Source organism: Scomber japonicus, chromosome 8 (assembly GCF_027409825.1).
Source record: "Scomber japonicus isolate fScoJap1 chromosome 8, fScoJap1.pri, whole genome shotgun sequence".
Taxonomy (NCBI): Eukaryota; Metazoa; Chordata; class Actinopteri; order Scombriformes; family Scombridae; genus Scomber; species Scomber japonicus.
In genome coordinates, this window is record NC_070585.1 from 19,199,111 (window position 1) to 19,213,108 (window position 13,998).

At 43.0% G+C, this 13,998-nt stretch overlaps 2 protein-coding genes across 7 annotated transcripts in view; one reads left to right on the top strand and one right to left on the bottom strand.

Annotated features, from left to right (window-relative positions):
* Positions 1 to 13,998, bottom strand: part of macrod1 (mono-ADP ribosylhydrolase 1) — a 115,211-nt gene that overhangs the window by 76,903 nt on the left and 24,310 nt on the right. The window lies entirely within an intron of this gene.
* flrt1b (fibronectin leucine rich transmembrane protein 1b) lies at positions 10,054 to 12,258 on the top strand. 3 transcript variants are annotated; one of them, XM_053323263.1, is made up of 2 exons: positions 10,060 to 11,191; positions 11,234 to 12,258. In XM_053323263.1, the coding sequence occupies exons 1-2, from the start codon at positions 10,060 to 10,062 to the stop codon at positions 12,256 to 12,258; spliced, it is 2,157 nt and encodes a 718-aa protein (XP_053179238.1). The 3 variants fall into 3 exon arrangements, with proteins under 3 accessions (XP_053179239.1, XP_053179238.1, XP_053179237.1); XM_053323262.1 differs by having other exon boundaries at positions 10,060 to 11,185; positions 11,225 to 12,258; XM_053323264.1 differs by having other exon boundaries at positions 10,054 to 12,258.

Sequence of the window (13,998 nt, forward strand, 5' to 3'; positions counted from 1 at the left end):
GTGTAGTAAAAATGTGCATACACACACACACACACACACACACACACACAAATCGCGTTCTGTGTGTATGACAAGTAACTGCAGAGCTTCTGTGGTATTATTCTGCATCACATTTGCTATCCATTTGTCTGTGTTACTTGCCACACACACACACACACACACACACACACACACACACACACACACACACACACACACACACACACACACACACACACACGGGCCCTGGATTCAGGCTTCACTGACTTTAAACCTTGCTCAGGCTGACAGTAATTTCTGCCTCCAAATTACATTCCAATGGCTTCATAAATCTGCTGCCTCCTCCTCTGCCTCTTTCTCTTTCCCCCCGTCTTCCTGCCTCTGCTTCTCTATCTTCCCCTCTTCTCTCGCCATCCCTCCTCTCTTCCTCTCTGCCTTTTGCTCCAGCCTCACTTCATTTTTCCTGTGTAAACCTCCATCCTTCTTGCCTCTATTTCACCCCCCCCACCCCCCCCCCCACCCCCCCGTATCACTTGTTTTCTCGTTTCCCCACACTCCCTCTCTCTGGTGCTGGCTCAGTAAATGAGAAACAGGGAGGCAGAGATGGGGAGGTTACGTGTGCAGGGTAGTTAAACAGTCACACTCACACACACACACACACACACACACACACACACACACACAAACACACACATAAATCCATACAGATACATTCACACACCTACACTAACACAGATGTACACACACACATTCACAGATGTCCTCTCACATACACAAAGAAATGTGTAAATACACACATTCATGGGCACACATCCACTGCCGAACATCATAAACAGCACATTACACTTTGATTGAAAGACAAGCATTTGTGCTACCATATATTTGGCTTGCCTCTAAATTGACTCTGCGTGCACACACACAGCCAATTTAATGAGAATGTTCATTTTACAGATAGCGCCTCTAGGTGAAATAATCGCCAATGTTGGGCCCTGATGGCTGGTCCAAGTGCTCTCAGGCCAGTTGTCTTTATGGGCCATGGTGGGCCCCTCATCTCCCTCACTGCTGCTTTAACTGCTGCTCTGCTGCAGCCGACACACACACGTGCGATGAAGACACCAACATAATATGAATAAGCATATAATGTAGACACCAACTTATGCATTAATACTAAACACACATGCACACACGGCGAGGCAGAGGCCAGCAGAGAACAATAGGGCCGTCTGACAATGAGGCTCAGAGGAATTCTCTCCTCCATATTAATATTCAGCAGAGCGGATGTAGAGAGAGTGTGTGTCAGCAGGGACGCATGCTCATCAACCTCGCTAACACTGGGGTTAGGCAGCCACATGATTACAAAGTACTCAGACTTTGGTCCCCAGCCCCATAACTATTAATCCCTAGCTCCTACTCCCTCACTTCCTATCTCCTCGCTCCCTTCAGTGCACAGAGCCAGCAACAGTGCCAACGATCACAGCTGTCACTTTTCTTTGCTTTCCATTTTCTGAATTACTCCAAACAGCCTGATGGAGCAAAGGTTTGGTGGAAATGGAGATTTGATATTGTCGGTTTCCCGGCTGCCATCCACTACAATGTTTCAAATTTGCAATAATGCAGAGAGAAGGTCATCTAGAGGGGAATTTAGAGGAACGAAAGATTTCCTTTTTTCTGGTAATTGCTGATAAATGAGGTGCAAACACCACAGTATGCATACTTAGTTTCATACTCATCTTTTGTTCTTGTTGGGCGTGTTGTCACAGCGGAGAAAGAAATGAGTAAAAGCACCTGTCGTACCTTTGTATTTTTCATTTCCATCTGTAAACTGTACAAGGCGACTGCTTAAGACAAACATATTAATGTTTTGGCCATATCCTTACATATGTTACCTCCATCTGTAAAACTGTAACACTACAACCACTTACAGCATAAAGATATATATATATATATATATATATATATATATATATATATATCCAACAGATGTGTTGCATAAAATGTCTAACAAACACAGCCAATACTGTTTTGTAGTAATGAGTTGTACTGGAGCCTTCAGCACCCCTGAGCTCAGAGGCAGATGCATGGTCTTTATATTATTATATTTCCCTATATTTGCTCTCAGATTTCTCTGTTTAATTATCACCAGACTTCTCCACAGCAGGCAAAGAAAAAAAAAGCTAATATCTGATTGTTATCGTTCAAAAAGAAAGAGGAAAACAAAACAGCGAGAGCATTTGTGTCGCACAGAAGCAACAGTGGAAGTCACATACTGCAGTGTGCCTGTAGGCTACACAGTTGTCATTGACTTGCTCACGAGAGCAGAGTGATTTCTGTCCCCCTGAGGAGCGACGCGTTCTGTGTGTTCTCTCTGTTATGGAGGCAAAAAAACAACTACGGTAGAAGATGTACAGGGACGGTTCAGTCCGAAATGTTCTGATGTAGCCTCAACGTTATGAAGAGTGTTGGAACAGCGCTCTTTATAACTAACTACTACTGATTGTGTAGGAGGTAATAAAAGAGGAAATGTGTGCTGAAATGGGGGTTTTTTTGTAGGGAAAAATAAATGTTTGTCATAATTTTATTTACCACTTTATCACAGATTAATTTCAGCATGTTTTGAGTGTTTGCTCTTTTCCTGCATCCCATCACTGCTCCACTGTAGAGCCATTTTTCCTAATGCTCGAATGTTAGCAGAGTGCAGTTACTCGTATGACAGTGACTTAATCCTATAATGATTTATCTACAGACTGTATGGAAGCATGACATTAATGACAAATTACACTGTGATTAATCTGCTCTTATTTTCTTGATAATCAAATTTTAAAAAGGCCCATCACAATTTCCTAATGCACCAAATGTCCAAAACCCAAAGATTTTCAAATTGCTATCATAAAACCAAAAACCAACTAATATTCAATTCATTTTTCATATTTTGGTTAGTTGACTAAACAAAATATGGTTTCCTTTTTCTTATAGTTAAAATACAACTTTATAACTCACAGTTGTTGGCCTCACATTGACATCGCCCTACCTTTTCCACCTGATTTTAGAAGTCCTTTTTGGAGTAATTTTTATCCTATTTAAATTTGAATGTGAATGACGGTATTAAGATACTTGACTGTGTCGTTTCTGTAACAGATTTTTAATGAACATGCTTTTAAAAACCGAACCTATTAACATTAAAGTGTCGGAAATAAGCAATAAACTCACTCACTCAAAGCAGAGAAAAACAGCTGGCTCCACATTAAGGTGTATCCATTCCCCTTTGTGTAATCTGTGTCTGGGAGGTTAACTAGCACATTCAGGTGTTAAATAAACATTGTGTCATAATAACTAAGATATTTCCTTTAATAAGCAGTATGAACCTTCAGTTAAAACTAAAGTGGAAAGCTTTCTGTAACATTCATCAAATTCTAATAAACATTGTTTTCATACACTCCCTTCTCCTAAACTACTAGTGTCCAGCTTTTCCCTCCTAACTCCCTTTTCTGATACATGCTCCCCATTTCCCCCATGTCTCCTCCTTGCCATCACATCCCCCCTTTACACCACATGTCAACATCCACCCATTGACACACACATTCATACACTGATGGCACAGCCTCCGGGAGCAATTTGGGGTTCAGTATCTTGCCCAAGAATACTTTCTATGAAGGAATCGGGGATCCAACCGCTGTACCACAGTCAGCCCATATATGCTTTCCCATGAAAATCCATCACAAAAAGTTTAAAGGACAGCCTCGACATTATACAGATAGAGCTTCACATATTGATGTCTAATGGGCAATGGCAGTGAACTGTGGAAATGCTGCTGATGTTCAATATTCACATCTTGTTCTATGCAGGCAGACATTTTCGCCTGCGGTAGGCAAAGATTAGTGTAGAGAATTAGGGTAGTTTTGGACCACAAATTGCATTCAATTAAGAGGACCTCTTTTAAAAAACGACAGTTAGTGTTATTAAAGGTGGCATCTGCTGTTAATACATGACTGATGGCACTCAATTAAAAGTCTTCCATTATGATTTTACTTCAAAGTCACTTAAAAGCCTTGGCCTCCAAATTGTTAATATGAAAGGACTGGATCATAATGGGTTTCACATTTTTAAATGCAAAACTTGTTACGGCACCAAACACAAGGCTCTGTGTACATCTAGACTGTCCTTGAATAAACCGTTGTCTCCCTTCTCCTTAAATGTCAATCACAGAGTCGATGGGTTTTGCAAACAATGTCTATTTAGGATTCTGTTCCACGTCGAGCTGTTTTCATTGCGCATGTTAGCCGCTCTCTGCACATATAAATCAGTTTACTACGCCACAAACTAGACATCAGTCTGTCGCTGTTTTATAAAAAGGACAATTTATCTTGCCACATGCTGCCCAACTTCATCTCACACCAACCGCCTAACGATCTCACTAAACTGCACTCCCAGTTTACCACATTCCTCTCCATTTGTGGACGCAGTTAAAACACCAAAGCTAAAACAAACACCGTCACACTGAGTTGAGGATGTACGAGGCTCAATTTATGGCAGCACCTAAACATATACAAACCTTCAAGGATAGATACGCGTGCAGACACAAGCTTGTTGACCAAGTTCTTCTCAACTGCCACATGTGTCCTTTGAAAATGAAAATGAGGACGGCTTTATTTGTCTCTATTTGTGTTTAAGCAAACTGCATGATAATTTCCCAGTTGGCTACGTAGTCTACTTTGGGATGAACTGAACAGGCGAATGTGAGCAGCGGAGCAGTTAATGGCTTTGATGAATCTGTCTCTGTACACTCAGTATGTCTGATGAAAACCTTACATTTCTAAAGCCAGTGTTCACTGGGGGGTTTGATTCTGCACAGAAGATACAGGCACTTAGCGTGTGGTGGTTATGAAAGCTCCAAAGCTTTTCTAAAAAAACAAAAACAAACACACATAAAACATGGAGTTACCTTAATGGGAGATTTGTGTCCACTGGGAGCTGTTGCGCATATACAGCACTGACCTTCAGGAAGTATTTTCATGAGGTACTTAATTTTAAAAGACATAACCGTTCTGATGGGGATAATTATTTAGCCTGTGCCTTTTAGTATACCATATTGTGCCAGCATTGAAACCCAACATTACATCTTGGCTTCATTTACAGCAAGTTGGTATAAAAAATTTGAAGACACGAAAGCATCTCATTTATACAGCCCCTTAAAAGCCCATTTTTATTTATTTTAGCAATAAACACATGTCAGATGTTGTGCCAATTTCAAGTTGAACTTGTAAATTAATCATCATGACAGATACAGTATATGAAATGACTGAACTGTTCTGTCAATATTATAAATTCTTATCACTAAAACGCTAAAATGTGTGTATTACAAGACACAAAAGTTCAACATAAAGCTAGACCTTTCAGGCCAATGACACATCTCTCAATGCTCCGTACTCTACAATAATACATTACTGTTAATCAGAAAAGGACATATAAACTTTATTCTAGAAAAACAATGATGATCCCTGAAAGATATAAGCCTACAAGATCCACTCACCACTGTAACTAATAATTGTTCTCAAACTTGAGTCAGAATGCACCTGGCCGTCTTATACTTCTGACATCCATAAAATAATGACATGAGAAAGATATTTCAACAAAGACGTATTGTGTTGTGTAATTTACACCATTTTTAGATTTTGGTTGAACTGAGATATTTAACTTACAATATTTAGAGGTTCACTGCACTACACATACTGTACACAGCCTGTGATTGGGAAGTGAAAGTGGGCATCACATCATTAAAGGGGTGTCATGAGCCAGAAAAGGATATGCTGCACCCTATAATTTCAGTTTAGAAGTTGATAAACTCATACAAGATCAATGTAATGGCCTAAATTTTAAGCAACCTCAACATGCAGCCTATTGACACTGTTATATTTGATTAACTTGTTTGATTAACTTTGTTTTATTATTAGATACGTGGCATTTTCACTCCAGAAAAATATCATCAGTCTAGGAGATCAGAAATCAACCAAAACCAAAATGGAATAAATCCATTCCATGAGCCTACAGTCTGATATAATTAAGAATATATTTCCACATCATATATTGATTCCAATAACCAATCCATTACTCCATTACTGGACAACATACAAAAGATCATCATTTCTTTTTTGTACACTTTGTTTTGACTTCTAATACGTTACAAAAGGCCACTTATGGAAGAATTACAACTGTTTAAAGTCACTCTGATTGATTATATCCACGTTAAGAAATTCTAACACTGTGTTTATCTTTTCAGGGTGCTGCTCGCTACCAGTCTGCCTGCTGTCCTGCTGAAGCAAACGCCAGCGAAGTGCACTTTTGGGAAACTGGCAGTCCATTTCTACCAACCTTTGGGAGACCTTTTCACACCGAGCCACGTGACTGACTATCACAGCGCTGCTTGGAGAGGACTACATACAGTACACAGTTATCTGGCTCTGCTGCCTCTGAAGATGATATACGTGAACTGAAAAGGAAGTGATCAAACATTTAACAGTGGAGAGTGAGGCAGTAACTGAGAGGGAAAGAAGCAGGAATACACTCCTCGCCTTCCTAATCCCTGCTCTTAAAGCCTGTATTCTGCACACAGCCAACTTGTCCATCTCAGTCTCAAAATGTACTCTTTACATCACTGAACTGTGAATTTATGTTGTACTAATTGCTATAATACAACCGATTATAACGTCAAATTTCCATAAGGATTTTTGCACTATTTCTCTCTGTGCTACTCATTAATTACAATCACAACCTGACTATTGAAAACAAGTGTAGCAGCACTGCACTACTTTTGCATGACCCACTGCTTGCAAGAGTATCTAGGATTGATTTTGACTTCGAAGGAGGACCCTTGAGCCTTCAACCATCTTCTGACTGTCTGCCCAACTGTGGCATTTGGGTGTGGAGGGGTTGTTTCAGAATTAGGCCTCTGGATGCTCGTTGAAGATGACTTGAGTTGGCAGGCCTAAAAGCCCCTTACCCAGAGAGAGAGAGCGACAGAGTTAGAGTGAGTGCTTGGCAGAAGGACACACACACAACACACAAATGTTGGTGCAGAGGCGTCTTTGAGCCATGCTGGTGTTGCTACTTGTGGGGCCCTGGAGTACAGGCTATCATCATCCGTATCATCATTCACCCAAGCTGAGGAAGATTCAACGGCCCCAAGGAACGAGGCTACACTTCTGAACGATTCGAAGGCGACCGGGAAACTGCGCTAACACAGAGAGAATCCACAGCGACATCCTCAATCACACCTATAGACACACTAATACTGTTCCCCACAAATCCTCGGTACAAGAAAAACAAAGCTGCGGCAGACGTGAAAGGCACAGAGACTGAGCAGGTTAGCGAGCCCTCTGCAATCACACCATAGGTTGATCAGACCCTTTACACACCCTCACACATGCACGCGCATACACACCACACTTACATCTTGCTTTCAGCTACATGATAGAAAAAAACCCCACAAACACACCCTGGCTCTGTACTTCAACAAAGGCTTTCATTTCAGAACATGATTGAAATGTTAGGGGGAAAAAAACGCCACAAAGGGAGAGGAAGGCGAATGCGGAGGCGAGAAAACTGAGGCCAAGAGGGAGTGAGAGAGAGAAGGGGGGTGAGGGAGGGGGAGAAGCAGGGGGTCTGTGTCTAAATGAAAAAGAGAAACTAAGTCACCAAGGAGGAGAGGACAGGAGAGAAGAGAGGAGGTCTGGGCAAGAGGACTGAACCAGAGCTGATTGATCCAATCTCAGTGTGTAGGAATCAACAGACGACTGGAGAGGAAACGATAAAAGAGGATTAGAAAGAGATAGAGACAGGAGAGGAGAGGAGGAGGATGACTGCACAGACACTTCTGTAAACAAAACTGAGTGGATATAATAAAAGATTATGAAGGGGAGGAGGTGGAGGTGGGCGGATAGGAAAGGTGGATAGCATGAAAGATAAAGATGCAGAGAGAGGAGAGCACCATATGAGAGCGCGACAGTTGGAGAGAGTGAGAAAACGAGCCAGGGAGGGGAGAAGACAAAAAAAAAGGATCATTAAGAGGATGTGTCGATAGGAAACCTTGGCATGCCAGCAAAAACACACATGCAGGTTTGTGCCAAGAGCATATTTATGAAAGGGAAGCGGGGATAGTGTGGCACTGAAGCATATGCTAGTTGATATTCATAGAGCATTTCCAATATGGTCTCAGCTTCTACCTTGACACTTCTTTTTGTGTCCATGTGTTCCTCTCCCTTAACTGTTTCTGTCTCTGAAATGCTGCTGGTGCTCAGAAACAGTCAGATTTTGGCTCAAAAATACCATTCAGAAGAGAAAAAATAAAGTCAGGGTCCATGTCGGATTGCATGGCGCACACTCTTTTTCTCTCTCTCTCCCCTTATATATAGACTATCTGTGTCGAGCTGAGACAGGAGCTAGTTGTTGCTGATACAGATCCCAGATGCACACACAAGCATGTGTAGGTACACAAATGTAGCTATTTTTATACCTGCCTAACAGAAACAACAACAACAACCAACCAGCCTTTAGAGCCATTCTTGTTTCTGCAGCAAACTCGGCTGACACTGACTTGAGTCTTCACTGCCAGGAACTCATTTCCCCTCTCCTCCTCTGACTGACTGTCCAACTCTCCATCTGTCCCCCCTACCCCCACCCCGTCTCTTCTATTGTTGCCATCTCTTGTTTGCTTTGCATGGATTTTGACTGCAGCCAAGGGGCAATTTTGCATCTAGCACTGTGTTCACATACAAGCACATACACATAGACATCCATGAAAGGAAGAAAAAAAAAAACCTTGCCTTTAGAGGATTTGTTTATCAAATGTGCTGTCAAATCACGTCAGGCATTTCATGTCAGGGCAAATTTTCCAGCCCCAGGAAACCCAAAAGAAAGGGTTCAAACAAGAGTGTGCCACAATGTGATTTCCACAACTTTCACCACTGTATATTATTCATATTCTATAAATAGTGCACTGTGAATGTGAGTGAACAGAGATAATTTTATCTGAATTGTAAATTTATGTTATTGATGTCAGTGTCAGGGATTCACTAGGAGACAAGTCATAAAACATCGACTGAGGAACATATTAATGTTGCAGAAAAATGCTTCTCTGTAAAACATTGCGGTAAAACATTTCTGGGGATTTCAGGACCGCTTTCCTGAATAATTTATAGAAATTTCACAAACAATAACAACGTAGACAAAACATGCATTATACATGTCATCTTGTACTGAGACTTGTTCGTTATGTGAATGCTTTATGTTTGCTATGTTTATTTATTTGCGTGTGCACTACTCTGTATATGTTTTAGTCATAACCTCAAATAAATGCATTGTGTTTCTGAATATAGTCAGAAACCTGCAAAATCCTGCATTTATAGAACCCCACTCACATGTATACTCATTATACTTTCAGTGGAGGGTAAGAAACAGTGTACTGCAGTCCTAACAAGTTCACTACTTCTGTTGTCTTCAAAGCTATCAAAAGCACTGTGAGCAATTAATCGGATTTCCTTCTCCCCAATCTCTCCTCCATTTTAGTTTCATGTCACTCACTCCATTTCAGTTAATCTCCCGGAAAAAAAATCTTCCTCCCTTATTTTTCTTCCCCACAACTGTCACTGTCCAATTTTCTCCATCTCTGTCATCCTTTTTGCTTTCTCTTGATTCTTGTAATCTTCCTCGCCCACTCACTCCACCCCTCATCACTCTCTCTGCATCTAAATGTCCATTTGTCTTCTGCTTGGTCGCTCTGACCCATATAATGCTGGACAGCCTCTAAAGTGCGTCTGATTATTCAATCCCCAACCCTTCTACACCGAAGTAACAAGGAAAAAACTTTACTTTTAACAGCAGGTAGTAAATGCAGCAACTCTGCCATTTTAGAGAAAGACATTTGCCTTGCACTGTCTTCTAAAACATTTCTCTTTTTTGCAACACTTTTTTCTCTTTTGTATGTAATGAGTCATTCCACTTTTAATTTCAGAGTTGGTACCTTGTATCTTTTGTACTTGTTTTTAACCCAGTTTCCCATTTTCTTTCAATCAGGAGCTGTGCACCAACATGGCAGCTGAGAGTCTTGCTGAGCTCCGTGATTGGCTCTTTCTTCTTCTCTTGTGCCTCACCTTATTGGCTGAGGTACTGGAACTGGCGGCAGCAGCAATTGCCATGGAGACGGGTGAGGGAGATGAGGGCATTGTTTGTCCCTCAGTATGCCGCTGTGATGAGGGTTTTGTCTACTGCAACGACCGTGGCCTCAGTCTAATCCCTCCACTACCATTGACGGCTGCCATCCTGTACTTGCAGAGCAATCGGCTGAGTAATGCCGGGCTGCCTCCGTCACTGGAACGCAGCACGTCCATACGAGTGATTTACCTGTATGCCAACCAACTGGATGAATTCCCTATACACCTCCCGCCTTCATTACGGGAGCTCCACTTGCAGGATAATAATATACGAACGTTACCGCGATCAGCTCTGGCCAAGTTACCGTTACTAGAACGTTTACACCTGGATGATAACTCTATATCCACAGTTAGCATCCAGGAGCGAGCTTTTTCTGGGACTCCACGGCTTCGGCTGTTGTTTCTGTCTCGGAACCATCTGTCAAGCATCCCCGCGGGCTTGCCAGCATCCTTGGAAGAGTTGCGACTGGACGACAATAGAATAAGCACCATCCCGACACATGCCTTCCGCGGGCTCTCGTCCTTGCGGCGCTTGGTCTTGGATGGGAACCTGTTGGCCAACACACGAATTGCAGATGACACCTTTTCCCGTCTTTCGAACCTAACTGAACTGTCACTGGTCAGGAACGCCTTGCAGTCGCCACCGGTCAACCTGCCTTCAGCTCACCTTGTGCGGCTCCATTTGCAGGACAACGGAATGACCCACATACCAAGAGGGGCCCTGGATGGGATGCGGCGGCTACAAAGGCTGGACTTATCGGGCAACAATCTAACAAGTCTCCCTCGAGGCCTTCTAAAGGATACAGAAAGCCTGGAGTTGCTGCTGCTGAGAGGAAACCCCTGGTACTGCGGTTGCAACCTTCGCTGGCTCCACGCATGGCTACACAGCCGGGGGGCAGCGGTGACAGTCAGAGGTCTGTCCTGTCAGGGGCCCGAAGCTGTGAGGGGCCAGATCCTCAAAGACCTAACGTCCCTGATGGAGCAATGTGAAGGCCCCCCTGCTGGTCCAAGTACTGGCATGGGGATGAACCCACTAGATAAAGATGGAGGAGGTGAGGAAAGTGTTGGAGGGGGCCATGCAGTGGCTTCAGTTCCCCACAGCAGTGCCACCACCACTCCTGTGTTGGTCCCCACACAAGGTTCCCTCTTCACCCTGCGAGCCAAGCGGCCTGGCCTGGTAATGCCTCTGCCACCAGGTGAAGGGGGACAAGTATCTGGAGAGGCCCTGGACCTGACTGTAAAACATCTGTCTTCAGACAGCGTACTGGTCAGCTGGCTATGTCCACAGCCGGCACCCTCCTTCCGCCTATCTTGGCTGAGGTTGGGTAGCAGTGCAGCTCTTGGTTCCATAACAGAGACTCTTGTACCTGGAGAGAGGAGGCAGTATCTCCTAACCCAGCTCACACCACGCTCCCATTACCTCATCTGCCTGCTGCCACTACGACAGGAACCTCCTTTTGGAGGGTCCAGCATGGGGTCATCTCGAATTGGCAGCATTGACACGGACAATAAAGACTCTGCCCCGGCATGTGCTCAGATAGAGACTGGAGAGGCTTTGGTAAATTCTGGAGGGGAGGGGTCAGATAAGGAGGGACAGGACTCAGAGCTAACAGCCCTGCCATTGGCTGGGATCATAGGAGGTGCCACAGCATTGGTAAGCCTGCTGTTAATCTTTGGCATCTTCTGCTGGTATGGACAAAGAGCAGGTTACATGTCAGGGGACACAGGCTCATACAGCAGGGGCCGTGGTGGAAAACATTATGATGACTATGTAGAGTCAGGCACCAAGAAAGACACTTCCATCTTAGAGATCAGGGCTCCTCCTGCAGGGTTTCAGATGACGGCTATGGCCCATCAGCCCCTACAGCCTAAGCTGGAGGATGTCACCTACATCCACACCATTTTCCCCTCTTCCTCCTCTTCCTCCCAGGCTAATGGGACCTACCGGAGTAACCACGGAGCTGGCAGCCTCAATGGCACCATCCTCAGCCAAACTAGCCACCATCATGTCACTTATGGTACCAACCGTGGCTACAGAGAGGGTGGCATCCCCGACATAGATTATGCCTACACGTGATGACACAGGGACATACTCCCTGAGCCACGAATGCCAGGCGCCATTTCTACAATGATGACCCCTTGGCCAGTGGCCATTTTGTCCTTGGTTTCCAAAGTACCCTCTGTGCCTCTGCTGGTTCAATTTTGATTGGTAGAAAAGACTGATTTCAGCTATGTTGATTGGACATTGCTATTGAGTGACAGAAGTAACAGTCCTACTATAATCTACTACTGTATATTACATAATACAGTAGACCTTTCTTTCAGCGCTACTTATAGTTAAAAATGGTTACGTTTTCTCTTTTGGATATCTCAGTGTCTTTCAAACCTACTGTTCTTCTCAGCTCATAATAATACACAGTAACTTATTTGAGGTTGATATACTAGGCTTAGTTGATTTAGCAGGAGATATATTTATAATATGAGGAAAAGGCACTTGATGTGTATAGAGATAGCTCTCATATCTTCCTACAAACTGTACGCTCTGTGCTGTATAGATAAAGGGATGACAGGGAGAAATCAATGGTTGTTATAACCCACAGATGACAATGCATCATGGTTGACATGAAAAGATGTGTTCCTAGGCCCCCCTCCTTTCCTCTGGTTTACTCCCCTCCTTTTTAATTTTTCCTCTTTTTTTTTTAGCTGAGGCTCTTTCCTTTTATTTCTTTCGTGTCTTTTGTGGTGCCATGAGCAGAGGACGACTTTGTTCTCGCCAAGGGAGCTGACAGCAGTGATAACAGTTCTGACAGAGACGGGAGACACAAACCACAGCATGGGAAGACTAATGAGAGGGAGAGAGAGAGAGGGAGAGAGTGTGGGGTGATGGATAGATGGATGGACGGAGGGAAGAAACATAAAAGAAGACAAGGGGAGAAACAGAGGGTTTCTGTTTTGGGAATGGAGACACTGAGAGAGGTGCGTTGGCTTAAGGCAGAGAGCTGTGACGGAAAACGAGAGAAGAAAAGAAGATAAGTGAAAAAGGGCGTGTGACAAATGCAGCGGCAGGAGGTAAAAAAGCAGACAAAAGGAAAGAGGATGGGGGATCAAGGAGAGTGTGGGCAGGATAAAAAAGAGGGGTAAAAACTGGAATAATGTGACATCATCATCCAAGAAGAGTTTTACCCCCAGTTCATCCACGACTGTACTCAGCGAATACCTGAAAACAGAGTGATAGTACACTGTACACTTAAAGAACTGATGTTTTTAACTGCCTATGATCATTAAAGTCTGATTACACACTGCTTTTTGGTACTTCCCACCCTATTATGCATCTTTATTAAAATATAATCCAATTGACATGCCACAGATCATGATTTTCTAGACGTTAGCGGTCTAATACAAGGAAGACAAGCATGGCAAGACAATCAAAGAAAAAACGATTTCCACGACCACAAGACAAATGACCAGCTGGAGGAGAAAGGCTCCGTCTCCCCCTCAGAATTAAAAGAGATGACAGAATAACCAAGAAGACTGCATTTACCCAAATCCTATTGTGGTCTGGTTTCCTTGTTAAATTACTTCTGCAAATTAAATGAAAGAAAGCTCATCATATATCTTTTAATAGTAATCCCATTATCTGAGGAGTCTAGTTAAATATGTTTAATTGAAAATAAGGTTTATCAGTTAATGCTTTCTTGGTGGAAGTCGGAGCTGCTGTGGTCATATTATCTCTAATAAATCTTTTCAACTTTTATTACAAAAATAGTAGTTGTACGTGTATTTAAAGAATACATAATACTAATAATTATGAAATAGC

Excerpts from the sequence above, each read along its gene's own strand:
- flrt1b (XM_053323264.1), top strand. The coding sequence starts at position 10,060 with ATGGCAGCTGAGAGTCTTGCTGAGCTCCGTGATTGGCTCTTTCTTCTT.